Source organism: Typopeltis vanoorti, chromosome 3 (genome assembly GCF_054136105.1).
Source record: "Typopeltis vanoorti isolate ZY-2024b chromosome 3, IOZ_Tvanoo_1.0, whole genome shotgun sequence".
NCBI lineage: Eukaryota > Metazoa > Arthropoda > Arachnida > Uropygi > Thelyphonidae > Typopeltis > Typopeltis vanoorti.
In genome coordinates, this window is record NC_143551.1 from 31,637,853 (window position 1) to 31,654,769 (window position 16,917).

General features: G+C 36.4%; 1 protein-coding gene across 4 annotated transcripts in view; it reads left to right on the plus strand.

The window, feature by feature from the left end:
* Positions 1–16,917, plus strand: part of gig (TSC complex subunit tuberin) — a 943,661-nt gene that overhangs the window by 480,122 nt on the left and 446,622 nt on the right. For all 4 annotated transcript variants that reach the window (XM_090415521.1, XM_090415523.1, XM_090415524.1 and 1 more), the window contains one exon: positions 14,007–14,129. In XM_090415521.1, coding sequence (XP_090271647.1) covers positions 14,007–14,129 — 123 coding nt within the window. The remainder of the gene's footprint in view (positions 1–14,006; positions 14,130–16,917) is intronic.

The window sequence follows — 16,917 nt, forward strand, 5'->3', positions numbered from 1 at the left end:
TCACATTGTATTGTGCCATTTCATCTTGTATACACCCAGATGATTTTCTTCTGTCACGTAGGCACAGTCTCTCAATTCTTCTATCATCACTTGCTGTTGTGCATCTTTTTCTGCCTTTACCAGTCTGGTTTTTGTAGTGACTGAGTCTCCTTATACCTCTTCAAAAATTTAGAAATGCTGCTTTTGGTTAAATTTCAACTAATTTTTCTTCATAACTGTAGCCTTCTTTACTTAATAGTACTATTTTACATCGCTTTTTGGGTGACTAGCCAACTCTTTGTGGCATTTCTTTAATTTTATTACGTTTTACAAGCTCACTAAATGAAAGAACACAAAAAAAAACAACCAACTTGATAGCAATCACATAACACACTGACAAATGTCCTCCTCTCAGCTCCAATACATGACATCAATAGCTGAATCCTAATGTGACTTTATTGGCTCATTGCCAAACAAGATGACACTTGATTGGCTCTCTAAACACTCATGCTCATTGGCTACATTCAATGAAGGAAAGCTACTTCATATCAACCTAAGCAAGTTGTGCTTCTTTTTTCTGGTTATTTGGCTATAATCGTTCATAGAATACAGATAATTGAACAAACTTTGTTGCATTACATTCTCGATTAAATTATCTTTCCATTGATATGTAATTTTATGGTATTACACCAAAAAAGTGGTGTTATGAGCCATCAAACCTCAAAAATACACTTTTTCCAAAAGATTTCCACAATTTTGGCACATTAGTGTATAGTGCTGTCATAGTAGCCTGTATACCCATTGAGAGTATACCCATTGTGTATGTGCATCCATTGAGGCATAAGCATTTAAAGATCCGGACACAGAAACCAGTGGACCTATTCCAAACCAGGAAAAACAATCCCCAAAGCAAAATTGTGTATCATGATTCATCACTGCACAGAACTCTTTTTACATTGATCCACAGTCCAATGACGGTGTTGTTTGTACCATTCCAGATGATGCCAGCCATTCGCAGGTGTAATTAAGGGCTTGTGAGCTACAGCACAACCATGAAACCCAAGTGCAAACACCTACTGTCAAATAGTTCTGTCTCTGACATCAGTTCCAGAGCTCATACAGAAGTCATTTGCAATGGTTACTAAGGCTGACTCACAATTTACTATGGCAACATGCTTGAGAGCTTGCCAGTTCCGATTTGTCAGTTTCTTCGGCCTACCAGTTTGGGAGAGAGGTTTGGTGATTCCATCACATTTCCACTTCATGATAACCTCACTGACAGTAGACTGGGGCACATGCAATGTGGAAGGAGTCTCTCAGACCGAATGACTGTACTTGTGGGCTCCAGCTATTTGTTATCATTCTGTGTTGTGAATCAATACAATTAAATATATTAGCATATCATACCACGTTGAACAGACTCAAATCTTTACATCCACTCATTCTGATGGCAAAGAATGTCTACACTGTTAATACCCACTTGCCTATGCTTATATAGCATTGCAGACTTGTATCTGTGTGATACGGGTGAAGCAACATAGCACTATGGGGTGTCTAGGCACTTTTGGCAATATAGTGTATATCAAGAAAATGATGATGATGGTTATTTCTCCTCCATTTGTTTTAAAGTGATAATCTGATCTTGTCAGCCTCTGCCTGAATCCATCTTGCTCTTCTAGTTTGTCCCATCCATAATATTTCTCAAGTATGCTTGTATAAATCTTATCAGGAACACTCAGTACAGAAATTCCTCTACAATTCTCACAGTTGGCTTTATTTCTGTTTTAATACACAGGGACTCTGAGGCCTTTGTCAGTCATTTGGAATTGAGTCTCTGACCAGGCATTCTGAATTATGCAGATATAGCCACTTGAAACTTTTATTCCATATTTGAGTAATAATTGTATATCGATCTGTGCCAGTTGCTTTTCCACATTTCAGGTTTCTGATGGCTTTTCTACTTCAGTTATTGATGTCCCTCTTGAATGTTTTCTACTACTGTGATTCCATTGCTTGTTTCATTTAGTAACCTTTCAGAGTAATTATTCCAGACATATGCAATATCGTTATCTTTGGTTTTTCTCTTGCATTTATCACAATTGATTCTTTTTACAGTACTCAGGTGGAGGGCTTGTTTGCTTGTTTATCCAGGCACACCCCCAACCAGCAGATTTTATCATTTCTGCTGTAATTTAAGTGAGATCCTTCTATAATACAAATATGGGTTGTTATATTCAGGCAGTAGTGATCAAAGAAAGAAAGGAGTAGCAATAGCATTCAAAACAAACATTAAGAAAAACTTCTTCATTGGCAGGCCATTTCAGGAGTTATGTGGACAGATTTCTGAATGGGGGATTGGACAATAAAACTTGTTTGTGCCTGTGGTTCGACAGAATATTCTCCTGAAGAAGATGTGGGGAAATTCTTCGAATCATTACATAAGGAAGTTGACATAAAGAAAACAAAAAAGGCTAATCATTGTTGGAGATCTAAACAGCAGGGTAGGAAATGAATCCCAGACATAAAGAAATGTTTTGGGAAAATTTGGAGAAAAGGGTACAGCTAATATTAATGGATAAGTATCTGCTGGATTTCTGGTTAGGACATATGCTAGTCATTATTAATACAGTGTTTCAACATAAAAGATGCACAAATTCATATGGAGAAATGGCAAAAGAAAAGTCTTTACACTGGTTCAGAATACATGAATATGAGGAGATATTAAATTGAAAGTAATCATCAGTTAGTTTTAAGCAAGCTGAAAATAAATAACAGATTGAAAAGAAAAAAAGAGTTAACAAAAGTTTAAAATGAATTAAAGTTGAGCAGCTTTTATGGGTGAACTGTTGACTTGACGGTACAAATATTATTCATATAAAAATGAAAGAGTTTGATAACTAGAACCAAATCTTGAAATCTCACTGGAGAAAACATGGATTGATCCATTTAAAGTGACATGTGGTGAAGTGGTTTGCAAGGAAAGAAAAATCAGAACTCCATGTTGGACACAAGAAATTGAATAGTTAGTCCTGGAAAAGAAAAGAAAAAAAACGTACTGAAAGTTCCTAGCAAGTTAGCAGCTGCCCTAAGAGAATACAATAAAATAAAATAAAAAATAATGTTGCTGACTAAAGCTATGTGTAAAAGTAGCTAAACAAATGTCACCAGAGGACTTTGGTAATTATTTAGAAGATAAATATCAGGAAGATGGCAAAATGTTCTTGAAGTTGTTGAAAAAACTTCGAAATGGAGGAAAGATTACTATAAATGATTTAGAAATGGTAAAGGTAACATGGAAACTGAAACTAAAGTTATTCTAGATATTCCGTGTAATTACTTTGAAAGACTAAATGAAACAAGCAGTGACAGAAAAAGTGGTAGAAAATATTCAAGTGGAATGCAGTCAGAAGTATTTATCAAAATTAGATGCTGTTAAAAGCCTAAAATGCAAAAATTCAGTTGCAGTAGATGATGAAATTTGACCAGAAATGCTCATATATATGGAAGTATAAAAGTTTTATGCTGAATACACTGTATATTCAGAAAGCATGGTCACAAGCTCGAATTCTGGAAGATTTGATTAGAGCTCTCATAACTGTACTAAAGGAAATAAAACTGAAATAAATTCTCTACTGATGTTCCAAACCTGGTGATCACACTGGATTAAACCAAATAAGGGTTGTCAGGAAACTTGTTTTCACTTTGCAACAAATATCTCAAAGAGTTGAGAAATCATTGGGGTATAAGGAGGATCTGTATTTCAAGTGCTGTAGATCTGTAAAAAATGTATGACAAGTACCAAGAGAAAAGCTCTTCATAATACCAAGAAACAGAGCCGAGAATGTTTCAGTTTGGCAAGATTATTAAAAGATAATGAGGATATTCAGCATTTACATGATCATTTTAAAATCAAATAAATGAAACGTAGCAGTTTTGAATTTTCACCAGAGAGTTCATGAGAATAACCTTCAGCATGGCTGTTCATAATGCTATGTAGAGTTGTATAGTATGGAGTCTGTATTTAAGTTGTAAGTCAGCAGTTAGTTAAACGAATTGAAAGTAGCAAAGGAAGACTTGATGTAAATGATGTAAAGGATACCCTAGAAGACCAAAATACAAGATTTAATATATTGGAGTGCAACAAGCAATAGACTAATTTGGAGGTAAAATTGTTTTATGAGATTAGTATTATCATCATCATCAAATTCCTGACATGTATCCTCAAGGGGTGTACAGGATATGATAGTACTACATGAAAAATTTACATCATTACTAACTTCCTATCTACAATTTTCCTCCAAATCAGTCTGTTACTTCTCAAGACTCCAACATTATCAGATCTTATATTTCTATCGTCTAGGGCACTTTATACCGTATCAATCCACCTATATCTTGGTCTTCCTCTGGGTCGTTTTCCTGCCAACTTTGCAGAGAACACTTGTTTTGCTAATCTTTCCTCTCCCATTCTGTTTAAGTGACCACCCCCACCTGAGATTAGCTCTGAACGCATTCCTGGATGCTGAAAATGCCAAGTTCTTTCCTAATATCCTCATTTTTAATATGATATTGCCATTGATGCCATCTGTTCACGCCTCTAATCTTTCTCAGAACTCTCATATCTGCAGTCTCTAGTCTTTGGTCAAGTGTTTTACTTCTGACCCAGTTCTCAGATCCATAAGTTAAAACTGGTTTGAACACTGTCTTGTATACAGTTAATTTAGTGTTCCGACTGATTTCTCTCTTATTCCATATGAATTTATTCAATTGACTTCCTGCCATACCAGTTTTGTTGATTCTGTTGTCTATTTCCATATTTAATTTACCATCTTCACTAAAAATCGTGCCTAAGTAGCTGAAATGTTTTACTCGTTCCACAGGGTCTCTGTTCAAAACGCAGTTGACATTTTCAATGATTCCAACTATTTTCATTATCTTTGTCTTTATATTGCTGACCTTCATACCATATCTATTACAACAGTTATTCAATTTAGTCAGGGAATCTTGCAAACTTGTAGCGGATTTATTTAGAAGTAACATCGTCTGCATAAAGCAAAGAGCTGACATTAACATCTCCAATTCTGATATCATGTTTAATACCACTTTCCTTCATAATGTGATCCATATAGATAATGAATAACAGAGGGGATAATGTACATCTTTGTCTCATACCAGATTTAACATTAAACCATCTTCCTGTACTTCCTTCAATTCTAACTTCAACTCTGTATCCACAATTAAAACTACATCACTAGTCTTATCGGTGCCGTATATTGTGGTTGCATCTATGCAATATACAGCCCTGTAGTTTTTTTTTGTCCCAAAGTGTATAACTTTGCACTTCAAAACATTGAATTGCCATTTTCATTTTTTCAAACTATGTCTATATAAATCATCTTGCTGGAAATGTTGATCATCTTTATTTCTATTGCTCTCTGCTTATTAGTATTATCAAAAAACAACTGAATATTCCTTTCACAATCATCCTAAGATCACTGATGTACAGATTGAACAGATCATCCCAGTATATAATGGCCAGTATAGATAAGTGAATGTCCCACTAGATAGTGGCTGTCTGTCTGTCCATCAGCCACTTATCCTGTTGAAAGTTTATTTTTCACTTGGTTAGAATATAATAAATTTAGTTTAATCCTTTATCCAAGTGTGAGTAAACAAAGTGAACTTTGTTTGTTCACACTTGGATAAAGGATTAAACTAAATTTATTATATTCTAACCAAGTGAAAAATAAACTTTCAACATCTTCCTCTAAATCCAAAGTAATTTATTAAAAAGGTGGCACACCAGTTGGCAACTCCTATAGGTAGAGATGACCTTGCTAATGCTTCTGACTAGTATCTCCACTTGGGCCTGGCTCCCACTGAAGAGACCTCAATAAAGGTCGAAACTAGTCTGGGTAGTGGCCCTTCCCTTAATGCATAACATTAGACATATCTGCAAGGAGATGTGTTTTACATTATGGGAAATACTGAGATAGGAGTGTTGGTAGCTTGCTCCACCTTTGCAAGGAGTCGCCCTGATGTTGTACCACCTTACCCCAGTCTTGAAGATACTTTCAGGCGCAAACTTTGTTTGCTCACACTTGGATAAAGGATTAAACTAAATTTATTATAGCCACTTATCCTTTTTCACCAAATTTATGTCCAACCATGCAGTATCCTTTCATATGCCTTTGCAATGTCCAGCAATATCATGGCATAGCCTATTTCCTTTATCCAGTTCAGCTATCTCTTTATTGTATTAAGTGTATAAATTGTTAAGACAAGATCTACCATTTGCAAGCCATGCTATTCCATGTAAAATATTATATTTCTATCCATTATTTTTTATTAATCTCACACAAAAGAGGCAGGAGGGTCTATAGCAAATAAATGGCATGTACGGGCAGGTTTCGGGAGCACAGTGATCTGTTGATTATGTTTAATATTTGGTAATCCTTTGGAAATGTGTCATGAGAGATGCTGTTCCACAGAAATGAGGTGGTGGATGGCATGAAAGATGACTAGGGGTAGCAGATACTGTGAGTATGCAGTTAAACTGTAAAACGGGGGGCATAATGGATGGAAGACTGCTCTCATGTTTGGGATGGTCTACCTAAGACCTCCCTAAAAATTCTTCGTGCTGTTCAGAGACGCTGTGTGGAGGCTGATCTCCACACAACTGATGTGTCATTAATTGGTTAATTAATGACATCAGTTGTGTGCAGATCAGTTTCCATACAGCGTCTCTGATATTTCCATGGCTGTTCAGCAGAACTAGCATCCATTATGCCCCCCGTTTTACAGTTTAACTGCATACTCACAGTATCTGAGTATGCAAATATCTGAGTATGCTGAAAACAACCCAGTACCTTCTTTATCGAAAATTGATACTGAACGTTTTGGAAGCTGAGATGCTATAGAAGTGATATGATTATGCCAGGGAAGGTTTAGACTAAGTCAGTCCCAGAAGAGAGATTTGATCTTGACTGTTGAACTGAGCATTGTCAAAGGAAGCAAAGATCTGAAGTTTTTTGTGAGAAAATAAAACTGTTTTGGAAGCATTGAAGGTAACTGGGTTGTTTTCAGCCCAATCAAAGAAACTGCAGAGATCATTATTCAGGGCACTTATTACAGATTATCTTGAAGCTTGAGATACTTGTACCTGCAAGGCTTGTTATATGAGTAACATAAGTTGAGAGTGTTATCATCAGCAAAACTGTGAATATGGTTTGCAATTAACGAGAGCTGATCACTTATGTAAATCAGGAAGTGGGTGAGGGAGATAGCAGAGTCCTGAGTGACACCACCTGCATTAAGAGGAAAATTCAAAGAGAGAGAGTAAAAAGAAAGAATACCATCCACAATTACAAATAGGGATTGATCAGAGAGACAAAACTGGCAGTCCAATTACAGAGGGAGGAAGGCAGCATAAGACAGTAATTTGTTGAGAAACCCTTGATGTCAGACCTTATCAAAAGCCTTAGAGATGTCAAGTGCAAAAGCACAGGTTTCTCCAATCCTTTCCATGGCATGAGTCCAGAGGTGGGTGATGTAAGCCACCTCTGGACTCATGCCATGGAATGTGGATCTAGATCAGTGAAATCCATATTAGCACACTTATTAGCTAATATTCTCCTGATGTTGATAATCTTGATCTCCTCCATTACATTAGACAAAACTGAGGTGAGCGCAATAGGTCATTAATTTGATGGTAGATATTTATCACCTTTTTTGTGAATTTGCTATGGTCCTGCTTCAGTGCTGTAGGATGGATGCCAGCTGAGTACAATATAGTGTAAAGATGAACAAAGAACAGGTGTTAGTTCAGGAGCACATCTCTTGACTACAATAGATTGGATTCCATCAGGACCAGCTACATTTTTATTATCCAGGTTTTTCAGTATTCTGATGTTTTTCTGGCAAGTCACCAGAGGCATGTGATGCAGTGTTCTAGGCAAATAAACAGGTAATTTGCCGTGGTCATCTATTGAAGAGTTGGAAGAAAAAAATGAAGCCTTGAGTTTTACGTGATGATATACTGCTATCATTAAGGTGAGAAAGAGGAGGTAGCACAGATGAACAAAAATTGCACCCATCAGCTTTGATGAAGAACCAGAAGACATGATTTCCGGTAGCACAAGCAGCAAGTTTTCTACAATTATTTCTGTTAAAGTTAGACTTAGTCCTTTCAATAATGGTTTTACAAGGGTTGTAGGTAAATGTGTAGGCTGTGAAAGAAGCTGAAGCACAGATATAGGGCATGAATTTTGAACAGAGTGGGGAATGAAAGCTTTCATTCTAATTTGGATTACTTAAAGATCACAACAATGCCAAGACCCTATTTGGCATTATTGTAATGCCAAATTGTCAAGAAAGGCAGTCACTTGAACTGAGTACCTGGAAGGAGAATTAGTTAAGAAGAGATCCAGAGTGTTCAGTGAGTGAAGAGAATTGTTGGAAATTCTGGTAGAGAGATGAATAATTTGTTTAAGGTTATTACTTACAGCAAAAAATCTTTGCCTTTCTTCAGTAAGCAGTTTGATCAGTAAAATTTGAGAATGGGAGGAAATTAGAGTTGTGGACATTAAAATCACCTAGAAAGATTACTTTACTTTTTTGGAATTTGGACTGAATGAAATTGAGTTTCAAAGATAAGAAATCAAAGCTGCCATAATTATTTTTAGAATTGGGAGAACAATGGAGACAACAAATGAATTAAACAAAATGTGGCAAAGAAATCTTAAGCTATAGAAGGTCAAAAAGTTGAAATTCTAGATTAGATATCCTCTGCTAAGGAATACACTACAATAATTTCAGATTTCACTCACAAGCACCTTCCTTATGGCAGAAGGGAGGGATTATATTGGATATAATTTAAGATAGGCTGTGGTTGATGTGACAGAAATTTGGGATTCAGTTAGAAGCAGAACATCAGGTTTGGATGTCTAAAAGTGGTGATGCCATTTAAATTATTGTTGGCACCACAAAAGTGAATGTGGATGATTTTTTATTTTTTTTGGCGCAATTTTTGAGTTTTTTTTTAAAGTTTGGGGGTGGAATTTTGGAGGGAGGTTTAATTTTTAGTTTAACTGCAGACACACTATAATGATTATTCCATAATAATTACTCGATTTGCAATCATTGTACTAATCTGCTGATGCATATCTTCCACATCATCCCTGACATTCCCCTGGGCTATAGCTGCTTGCAATTTTATATTTTGTTCTATTGCTTCAGTCTCACACCAAATTGATGCGAAAGAACTGCCATCTGCCCTACTGGCTCCTAATCTTGTAGGCTGCAATTCATCTACTATCATCAGTAGAATTGTCCCTGAAAATACAAAATCCATCATATTCTGTCCCTCTGACTATGTTATCTGATGTTAGACAAGTCTCACTAATTCTAATAACTTTTGTAAATGTTGCACTAACTATGTCAAAATTTTTCTCTTATTCCTAATGCTGCCAGCATTATTATATAAGAACTACAGTATTATTTTAGGCTCCCAACTACCTTTACATTCTGAATTGACTATCCCCCACCCCCCTTAAGCTCCCAACCATCTTTACATTCTTAATGGATTACCACATTTGATATTGTTACTTAAGAAACTAGATTCCACATTTTTTGTTCATTCACACACTCATTTACTTCATGGGTACACGTGCGCACATCTGCATTCACCCAAATTAGTTTAGTTTTCCTGATTTTATGCTTCCACACCTTCAGTGAATAAAACTCTCTCCAGACACTTAACTCCAAATTCATTTAAGTGCAGTTCATCAGCATTGTACAAATCTTTCCATCCATCAAACCCATGCCATCGGGCTGCAAACTCTACATCATTCCTTCTGCACAACCTGCATTGATTCATTAGTTATCATTCCTTTCCATCTCAGTTCGCCTCTGTCATAAAGTGGCAGCAGATGCACAAATTTCGTTCTGTCACTCTTCTTCCAACAACTCTTTGACATCCTCCCTTATACAATATTTCTTCCCTCTCAAGCCATTGGTTCCAGCCAAAATAATTCTGTCAACTTCCCGTTCTGCATTCTGACTGCATTACTAATTATCATAGAATTTCCGTAAAGAATTATTTGTTTACATCCTTTCTCTCAATTATTCTTACAATTTATTTTTTGGTTTTGAACCTCTTTTTTTTTTTTTTTCAGTTTGATTGATCTCTTGCTGTTTCTGCAGACTTTCAATCTTGCACTTCATCCTGTGAATGATCACATGCGTGCATGCAATTACTTTATTCAGGTCTTTTACGTATTGCTGAATTTAACACTTCACTTTCAGTCTTATCACCGATATTTACATTTTCTGGTGTTGTATTAATGCTCTGTACTCTACTGTCATGTAATTTGTTCTCTCCATATTCACTTTCAAAGCATTTATTACACACACTCACTGGTTTCACTCTCCTTCCACAAATCTTTCAACTTTTGCGACAAATACATCTCACAAATTTTACACTGCACAAAATTACACAAAATCAGCTCACCCAACAAAGAATTCTTGGCTGCTATTTTTCTGCTATGCATAGGTGCCATACTATCAATATATCTATATCTAATTTAAGGACATATTAGTTACGTCTGTATGACTTAGTCTATCTTGCACAGTTATAAAACAATAAAGTTACTCAATATTATTAGCAAAAATTTGAAAAAAATTCCTATCTTTAGCAGCATTACGAATTGATGATGTTCAATATTGGCTGTTGATATTTATCTATTTTTATCTATTGGCTTTTATATCACACAAAATAACCTAGTCTAAAATCTTTTGATGGAGGGATAACTTTGGGATCTCCACCAAAATTAAAGACAACATAACCCCAGTAAAGATATGAATTGGTGAGACTTGGTTAACAGGGAAAAATATTGCTGCAGAGTTAGAATGTGTGAGATACTGTACTTACAAGGAGAATAGAGGAGACAATTTTTTTTTTTTGGGGGGGGGGATACTAATGATAGTAGAAAACCTGAAATCAGCAAAGTAGAAGGTAGAAGTCCAACAAGAAGGTAGATCTTAAGAGGGCAGAATATATTTGAAGCTATTTGTGAGGGTAGTCTGAAAAGGTCTTGGCCTCGATCATAGATGGCAACACTATCAGCAAGATTTTTTTTTTTTCTAAGTTGGTACATCTGTCATAAGCATCCATGTGAAATTGTGAGTCATTCCATCAAGTAGTTTTTTTATACAGCTGTCTGAAGCAAAAGTGTAGTCTGTATCCCTTGAAATAGATAAAATTGAGTATTGTGCAGTTATAAAATTCTTTGTAAAAGAAGGTTTAATGCCAAAAGTAATTCATTCGAAGTTCATAAAAGTTTATGGCCACTCTTCTTCTTCATTTTTGAAGTAGCAGCCTTGAAGATGATCCAGGTGAAAGACGTCCAAAACACCAGAAATCATTGATCAAGTGCACAATATGGAATTGGATGACCGGTAAGTCAAAGTGCATGAAATTGCTGAGACTATAGGCATTTCAGAAGAACGTGTGGGATATATTGCATGAAGAATTGTAAATGAAAAAGCTTTGTGCAAGATGAGTGCTGCGCTTGCTCACAGCAGATCAAAAACTTGCATGAAAATCTCTGAACAGTTCTTGGAGTGTTTTAACAAGAATAAAACTGACTTTGTGCGTCGATTTATTACTATGGATGAGTCTTGGATTCACCATTAAACACCAGAATCCAAACAGTAGTCAAAACGGTGGGCAGAAGCCGGCTGTTTAGCACCAAAGAAGACAAAGTCGGTTCCATTAGCAGGAAAGGTCATGGCATCGTTGTTTTGGGATGCTAAAGGCATTTTGTTTATTAATTATCGTGAAAAGGGTAAAACAATAACTGGGGAATATTATTCCAATCGTTTAACCAGACTAGATGAAAAAATTTGCGAGAAAAGGACTGGTTTGCAGAAGAAAAAAATCATCTTTCATCAGGAGAATGCACCTGCCCACAAAAGTGTTTTTGGAATGGGAAAATTAAGGGATCTGCACTATGAATTGTGAACATCCACCCTATTTCCCAGATTTGGCTCCCTCTGACTTCTATCTCTTCCCAAAACTAAAACTCTTCCTCGCTGGTCAGAGTTTTTCTTCGAATCAAGAGGTGATTGTAGCTGTAGAGGGGTATTTTGCAGATCTTACTGAGAACCAGTACAGGGACGGGATAATGGTACTGGGTCATTACTGGAATAAATGTATTAGTCTTAAGGGAGATTATGTTTGAAAAATAAAAATAATTTTGAAATTATAAATTTGTGTTTTCTTTACTAGGCCAAGAACTTTTCAGACCATCCTTGTATATAAAGAAAACACATAACCACAGTAAAGATAAATTTTGGTTTGTGTATCACAAACCATTTTCGTCATTGAAAAATAAAACATTGTTTATATTCTTATGTGCAGTTGCTTTGGGTGTCAGGTTGTAAAATGTTACAAATATATATATATATATATATATAACAATTTGTAGTATTAACTCGGAATTGGGATATGTTCATATTTATATATACTGACACAAGCTCACAACCATCTACAATTCCCAGGAGTGTACAAAATCACGTGTGACTGCAGGAAGCAATACTATGGCCAAACTGAAAAATCCATCCTCCTACATCTGGAAGAACACCAGAGGGACATTGCCTACAAAAGAACTATAGCAAGTGCCCTGTCAAGCTATGTACTGTTTTCAGTAAACACAAATGATGAAGGCCGTCAACATGAGATAAACTGGACAACAACCTCAAACCTTCATATATACTGTGACAAGGTGGAGCGCCTCATAGTCGAGTCTAAGGAAATTGTTATGGACTGTCATCACATAAATTAACCTTAGCTATAATCTACCAGACTCTTTCAGCTCTGCTATCCGATATTGGCACACACTCGTGAAATCAGACGCATGCAGCTGCTTGACAATAGAACTTCAACACGGACTGTAGCTACAGTTCAAAGCTAACCAAATTTTATAATACTCATTTTTATAGTGATATGATGTTTCTTATAGTGTTTATTTGCTTTCTATGTTCCCACGCCTGAAGAAGTCGGACAATCTGATGAAACATGTTGCGTTTTGAATAAATTTAATTGCTATTCTAGTCTCGGTTATAATCAGTATATATAAATATGAATATATATATATATATATATATATATTGAATGTGTGTGTCCATCCCATCATCCTTTTATATGAGGATCAGCAGATTGTAATGGCCACGTATCTTGGCTTTGTATGAGAACAGGTAACACATCTGCAGTTGAAAAGCCCTGAAAAAGGTCCTTTGCATCCTAGAACTGAATTTTCCAAACAAAGCACAAGTAATGCTTGAGCTGCAAAGGTTGGTGCATGTGTGTGAGAGAGAAAGAACTTATAGATGCCTTTGTTACAAATTTAGATCATTTTGAAGGACCCTGTGGCTAGTGTGGTTGATTTCATATTTTTCAAGTTTGTACTTGAGACATTCATTAGTTGGATGTAAGAGTGGTGCTCTGAATTCCGTATTTAAAACAGATCAGCCCATTTCCAAAATAGCATAAGTTAGTCACAGAGGGTATGATACATCGGATAGTAACAATGGAGAAATTTTATCTTTATCAGCCAAATCAACTTACTTTTTATCTTCTCCTAAAGATAAATTCCTCCCTTCTTGCTACTTCAAAATTCTATTACAAATGAAATATTCCTCATTTTCATTAAATATCACCTATTATAATGTTCTGAACATTGTAAGAAATGAGTGTCATTTCATTGTCATCTTATATACTGTATTTAATTATTTCTTCAGTTTAGATTTATAGATGTAAATGATAATTAATTTAAACTTTACTATAACTAATTACAAAATAAATGCAAACAGAACCTTATGATTTTAAAATATATAAATATAAAATCATGATTTGGTGATTTTGTAGTTAAAGTTGGTATGCATTTTTATAAAAGCTCCTGTTTATTCAACACTGTATGAATTTGTGACTACAGCATTTGTGCAATTTTATTTCTGTTTTACATTTAAAGGAAAAAGAGTGGACAGTGCTGCAGTTAGTTCTTAATGAATTACCAAAAATGCTGCAAAACAAGGCATTAGTAGTATCTTCACAATCAAATATGAACTCCCTCTGTTCCACCCTCTGTTCTATGGTAAGATTCCATTTCTCATTTTACCAGTTTTTCATATTTTTTTAATTTGTATAGTAAAGCATCTGCTTATGAATACAAGTAACATTCACTGAAAGTGTTAATCTTTTGAACACTTTCAGTGAATGAAAGTGTTCAAAATGATTCAGTGAATGAATACTTTCAGTAATGTTTTGGTAAAATGCTTGGTGGACGTGTGTAAGAAAAGCTCTGGATTGAGATAAGTAATTCTTGGAATAATTAAGTATATATGAGTATTTGTTTTAGTAAGAGCTGCTGTAAAAGTTGTGTGCTACCATTATTATTAGTGTGGGGGATTTTGTTTTGCTTAAACTTAATTATGAATTCGTTATTATTAGACCTTAGAATAGTAACTGGCAAAAGAAACATGGCAATGGCTTTGTCATTCCATGACTTTAACTTAGACTTCAGTTGTTTGTTAAGTGTGAGGTGTGCTATAGGTATTCTTTCGATTACATAAATGATTTGTGGATGTTTAGGGCAGATGGAAGGAGGGTGTGTGCATAGTATGACCTGAACGAGGAATTGATGAATGAAATTGATGACAGAAAGTGTTAGTAGTCAGAATGTCTCTGGTGAAAATGAGTGCTCGTTCGAAAGAGAAGGATGGTGTGAAAGAGAGGCAAAAAAATGTTAAAAAATCAAAAAAAAAGAAAACCAGTGATCTGAAAACCATAATGGATGTTAAAAAGGACGAAAGTGAGGCGAGAGTGGCGAAAGGGAACGAAATTGAGAGAACGAATGAAACCAGAAATGGCGTGGCACAGGAATCTGAGAGAGTGGAAAAAATCAAAAGAAGAATGATAGTGAAAGTTGGATGCATGTTGGACTGAAAGTACGGAAACACAGAAGGATGAATGAAAGTGAGAAGAGGGGGGGTCGAGAATTAGAAAATTAGAAAGATTAAATGATAGAGAGAATGTGATGCGAGATTCAGAAGTTGAATTGGATTGGATGAGGCAAGAGATGAAATGGATGTGGAATGAATTAAGAAAATTCAGGTAAAAACTATTAAAACAAATCTTGATGGCATGAAAGAGTTAACAAAAGATGAGCAAGTGGCGACTCCATTATGAAAGGTGTGTTGGATGATAGGATGCATAAGGTATGTTTTCCAGGTGGTAAAATGAGTAGAGTGAGTGAGGTATTGGATATGAGGAGGGAGCGAGCAAAAGAGTCGATGGTTTTAATAGGAACAAATGATTTGACAGAGGACAAAGAGCACGTCAGAAAGGATATCAGGTGGCTGCTTAGAAGGAAAAAAGAGAATAGTGTGACAGGAAGGGTAGTGAGCGTGTTGTCTAGGTATGACTGTGGTGAGATGAGGCGGAGAGCAAGGATTATGAATGATATGCTGGCTGAAATGTATGAGGAGACGGGACTACAGTTAGTTAACACGTTCGCTGCCAACTACAAGTATACTAGTAGTTGGTAAACCAGCTACACAAGCCAGCTACGAGTATACTCGTATGACGCTTATTGCCGGCAACAAGATTACTGTACTGACCTTGAAGAAGTGAAAATGCTTGGCTTGTGGAGCTAGCATCAAAACTGTGTATTCCCATAGATGGTATGTGCTCTGCACAAGCCAACTACGATGTTTACCGCTGGCAATGAGGAGATGGGAGTACAGTTAGTTAACATGTTCGCTGCCAACTACGAAAGCCAGCTACGAGTATACTCGTATGACGCTTACTGCCGGCAACAAGATTACTGTACTGACCTCGAAGAAGTGAAATTGCTTGGCTTATGGGAATAGACTATGCCGAACTAGCGTGGCAGCGAACGTGTTAATGTGTGGAATGAGTTTGAAGGATGAAGTGAACTGTATGGGAGCAATGGACTGCATTTGAGTGGTTATGGTGTGAGTTGCTTGGAGAGGCTGCTGCTGGAAGGTAGAGAAGTGAGTAGAGAGAATGAATCAGATCAAGTGGGAAGTGATGAGGAAGAGCAGGAGAGTAAGACAGGAGAGATTGAAGAGGTGGTTATGAATGGGGAAGTGAGTGGTATGATTATAGAAAATGAGAGAAAGGGGGTACAAGTGGAGCAGGGAAACAGGGGTGTTGAGGATGGACAGGCGTACACAGCGTGAGAAGGGTGGATGCTCCAAGAGGAGGTGAGAGCATGTGTAGGCAGGAAAGGAATGAGATGACCTGGGATCGAGAGGAAACCGTTGGAAATGGGGAGGGTTCTAGAATGAATGGGCAGAAAGAGAAATCGCTCCAGTCGAGCATGGAGAGATCACATCGAGTGAGTGATATCAGTGGAACTAGCTGTAGATCCAGAAATGAGCTGTTATGTTTGTATACAAATGCTAGAAGTATAAGAAACAATGCAGAAGAAATGGTTGCACTAATTGCGTCTGTTCACCCAATGATTATCGGAATAAGTGAGACATGGTTGGAAGAGGACGTCATCCTGACAGGAATAGAGATGGAAGGGTATAATGTGTTTCGTGAGGATAGAAGGGGTAAAAAGGGAGGGGGAGTGCTATTGATGATAGAGAAAGAGTTATGTCCACACAAAGTAGAGATGCAAGAGGGAAATAGTGCCAGTGGTTTTGAGGCAGTATGGTGTGAGATAGAGGTGAATGGAATCAAATACTGGTTGGATGTTGTTATAGACTAGGTATGGGAATGTGAATGGTGGTGATAATGAAATGTATAATCAAATTAGCCAAGCAAATAACAAAAGGGTGATCATTATGGGCGATTTTAATTATGACAATATAGACTGGGATGATGAGATAGCAACTGAAAGTAAAGAAAAT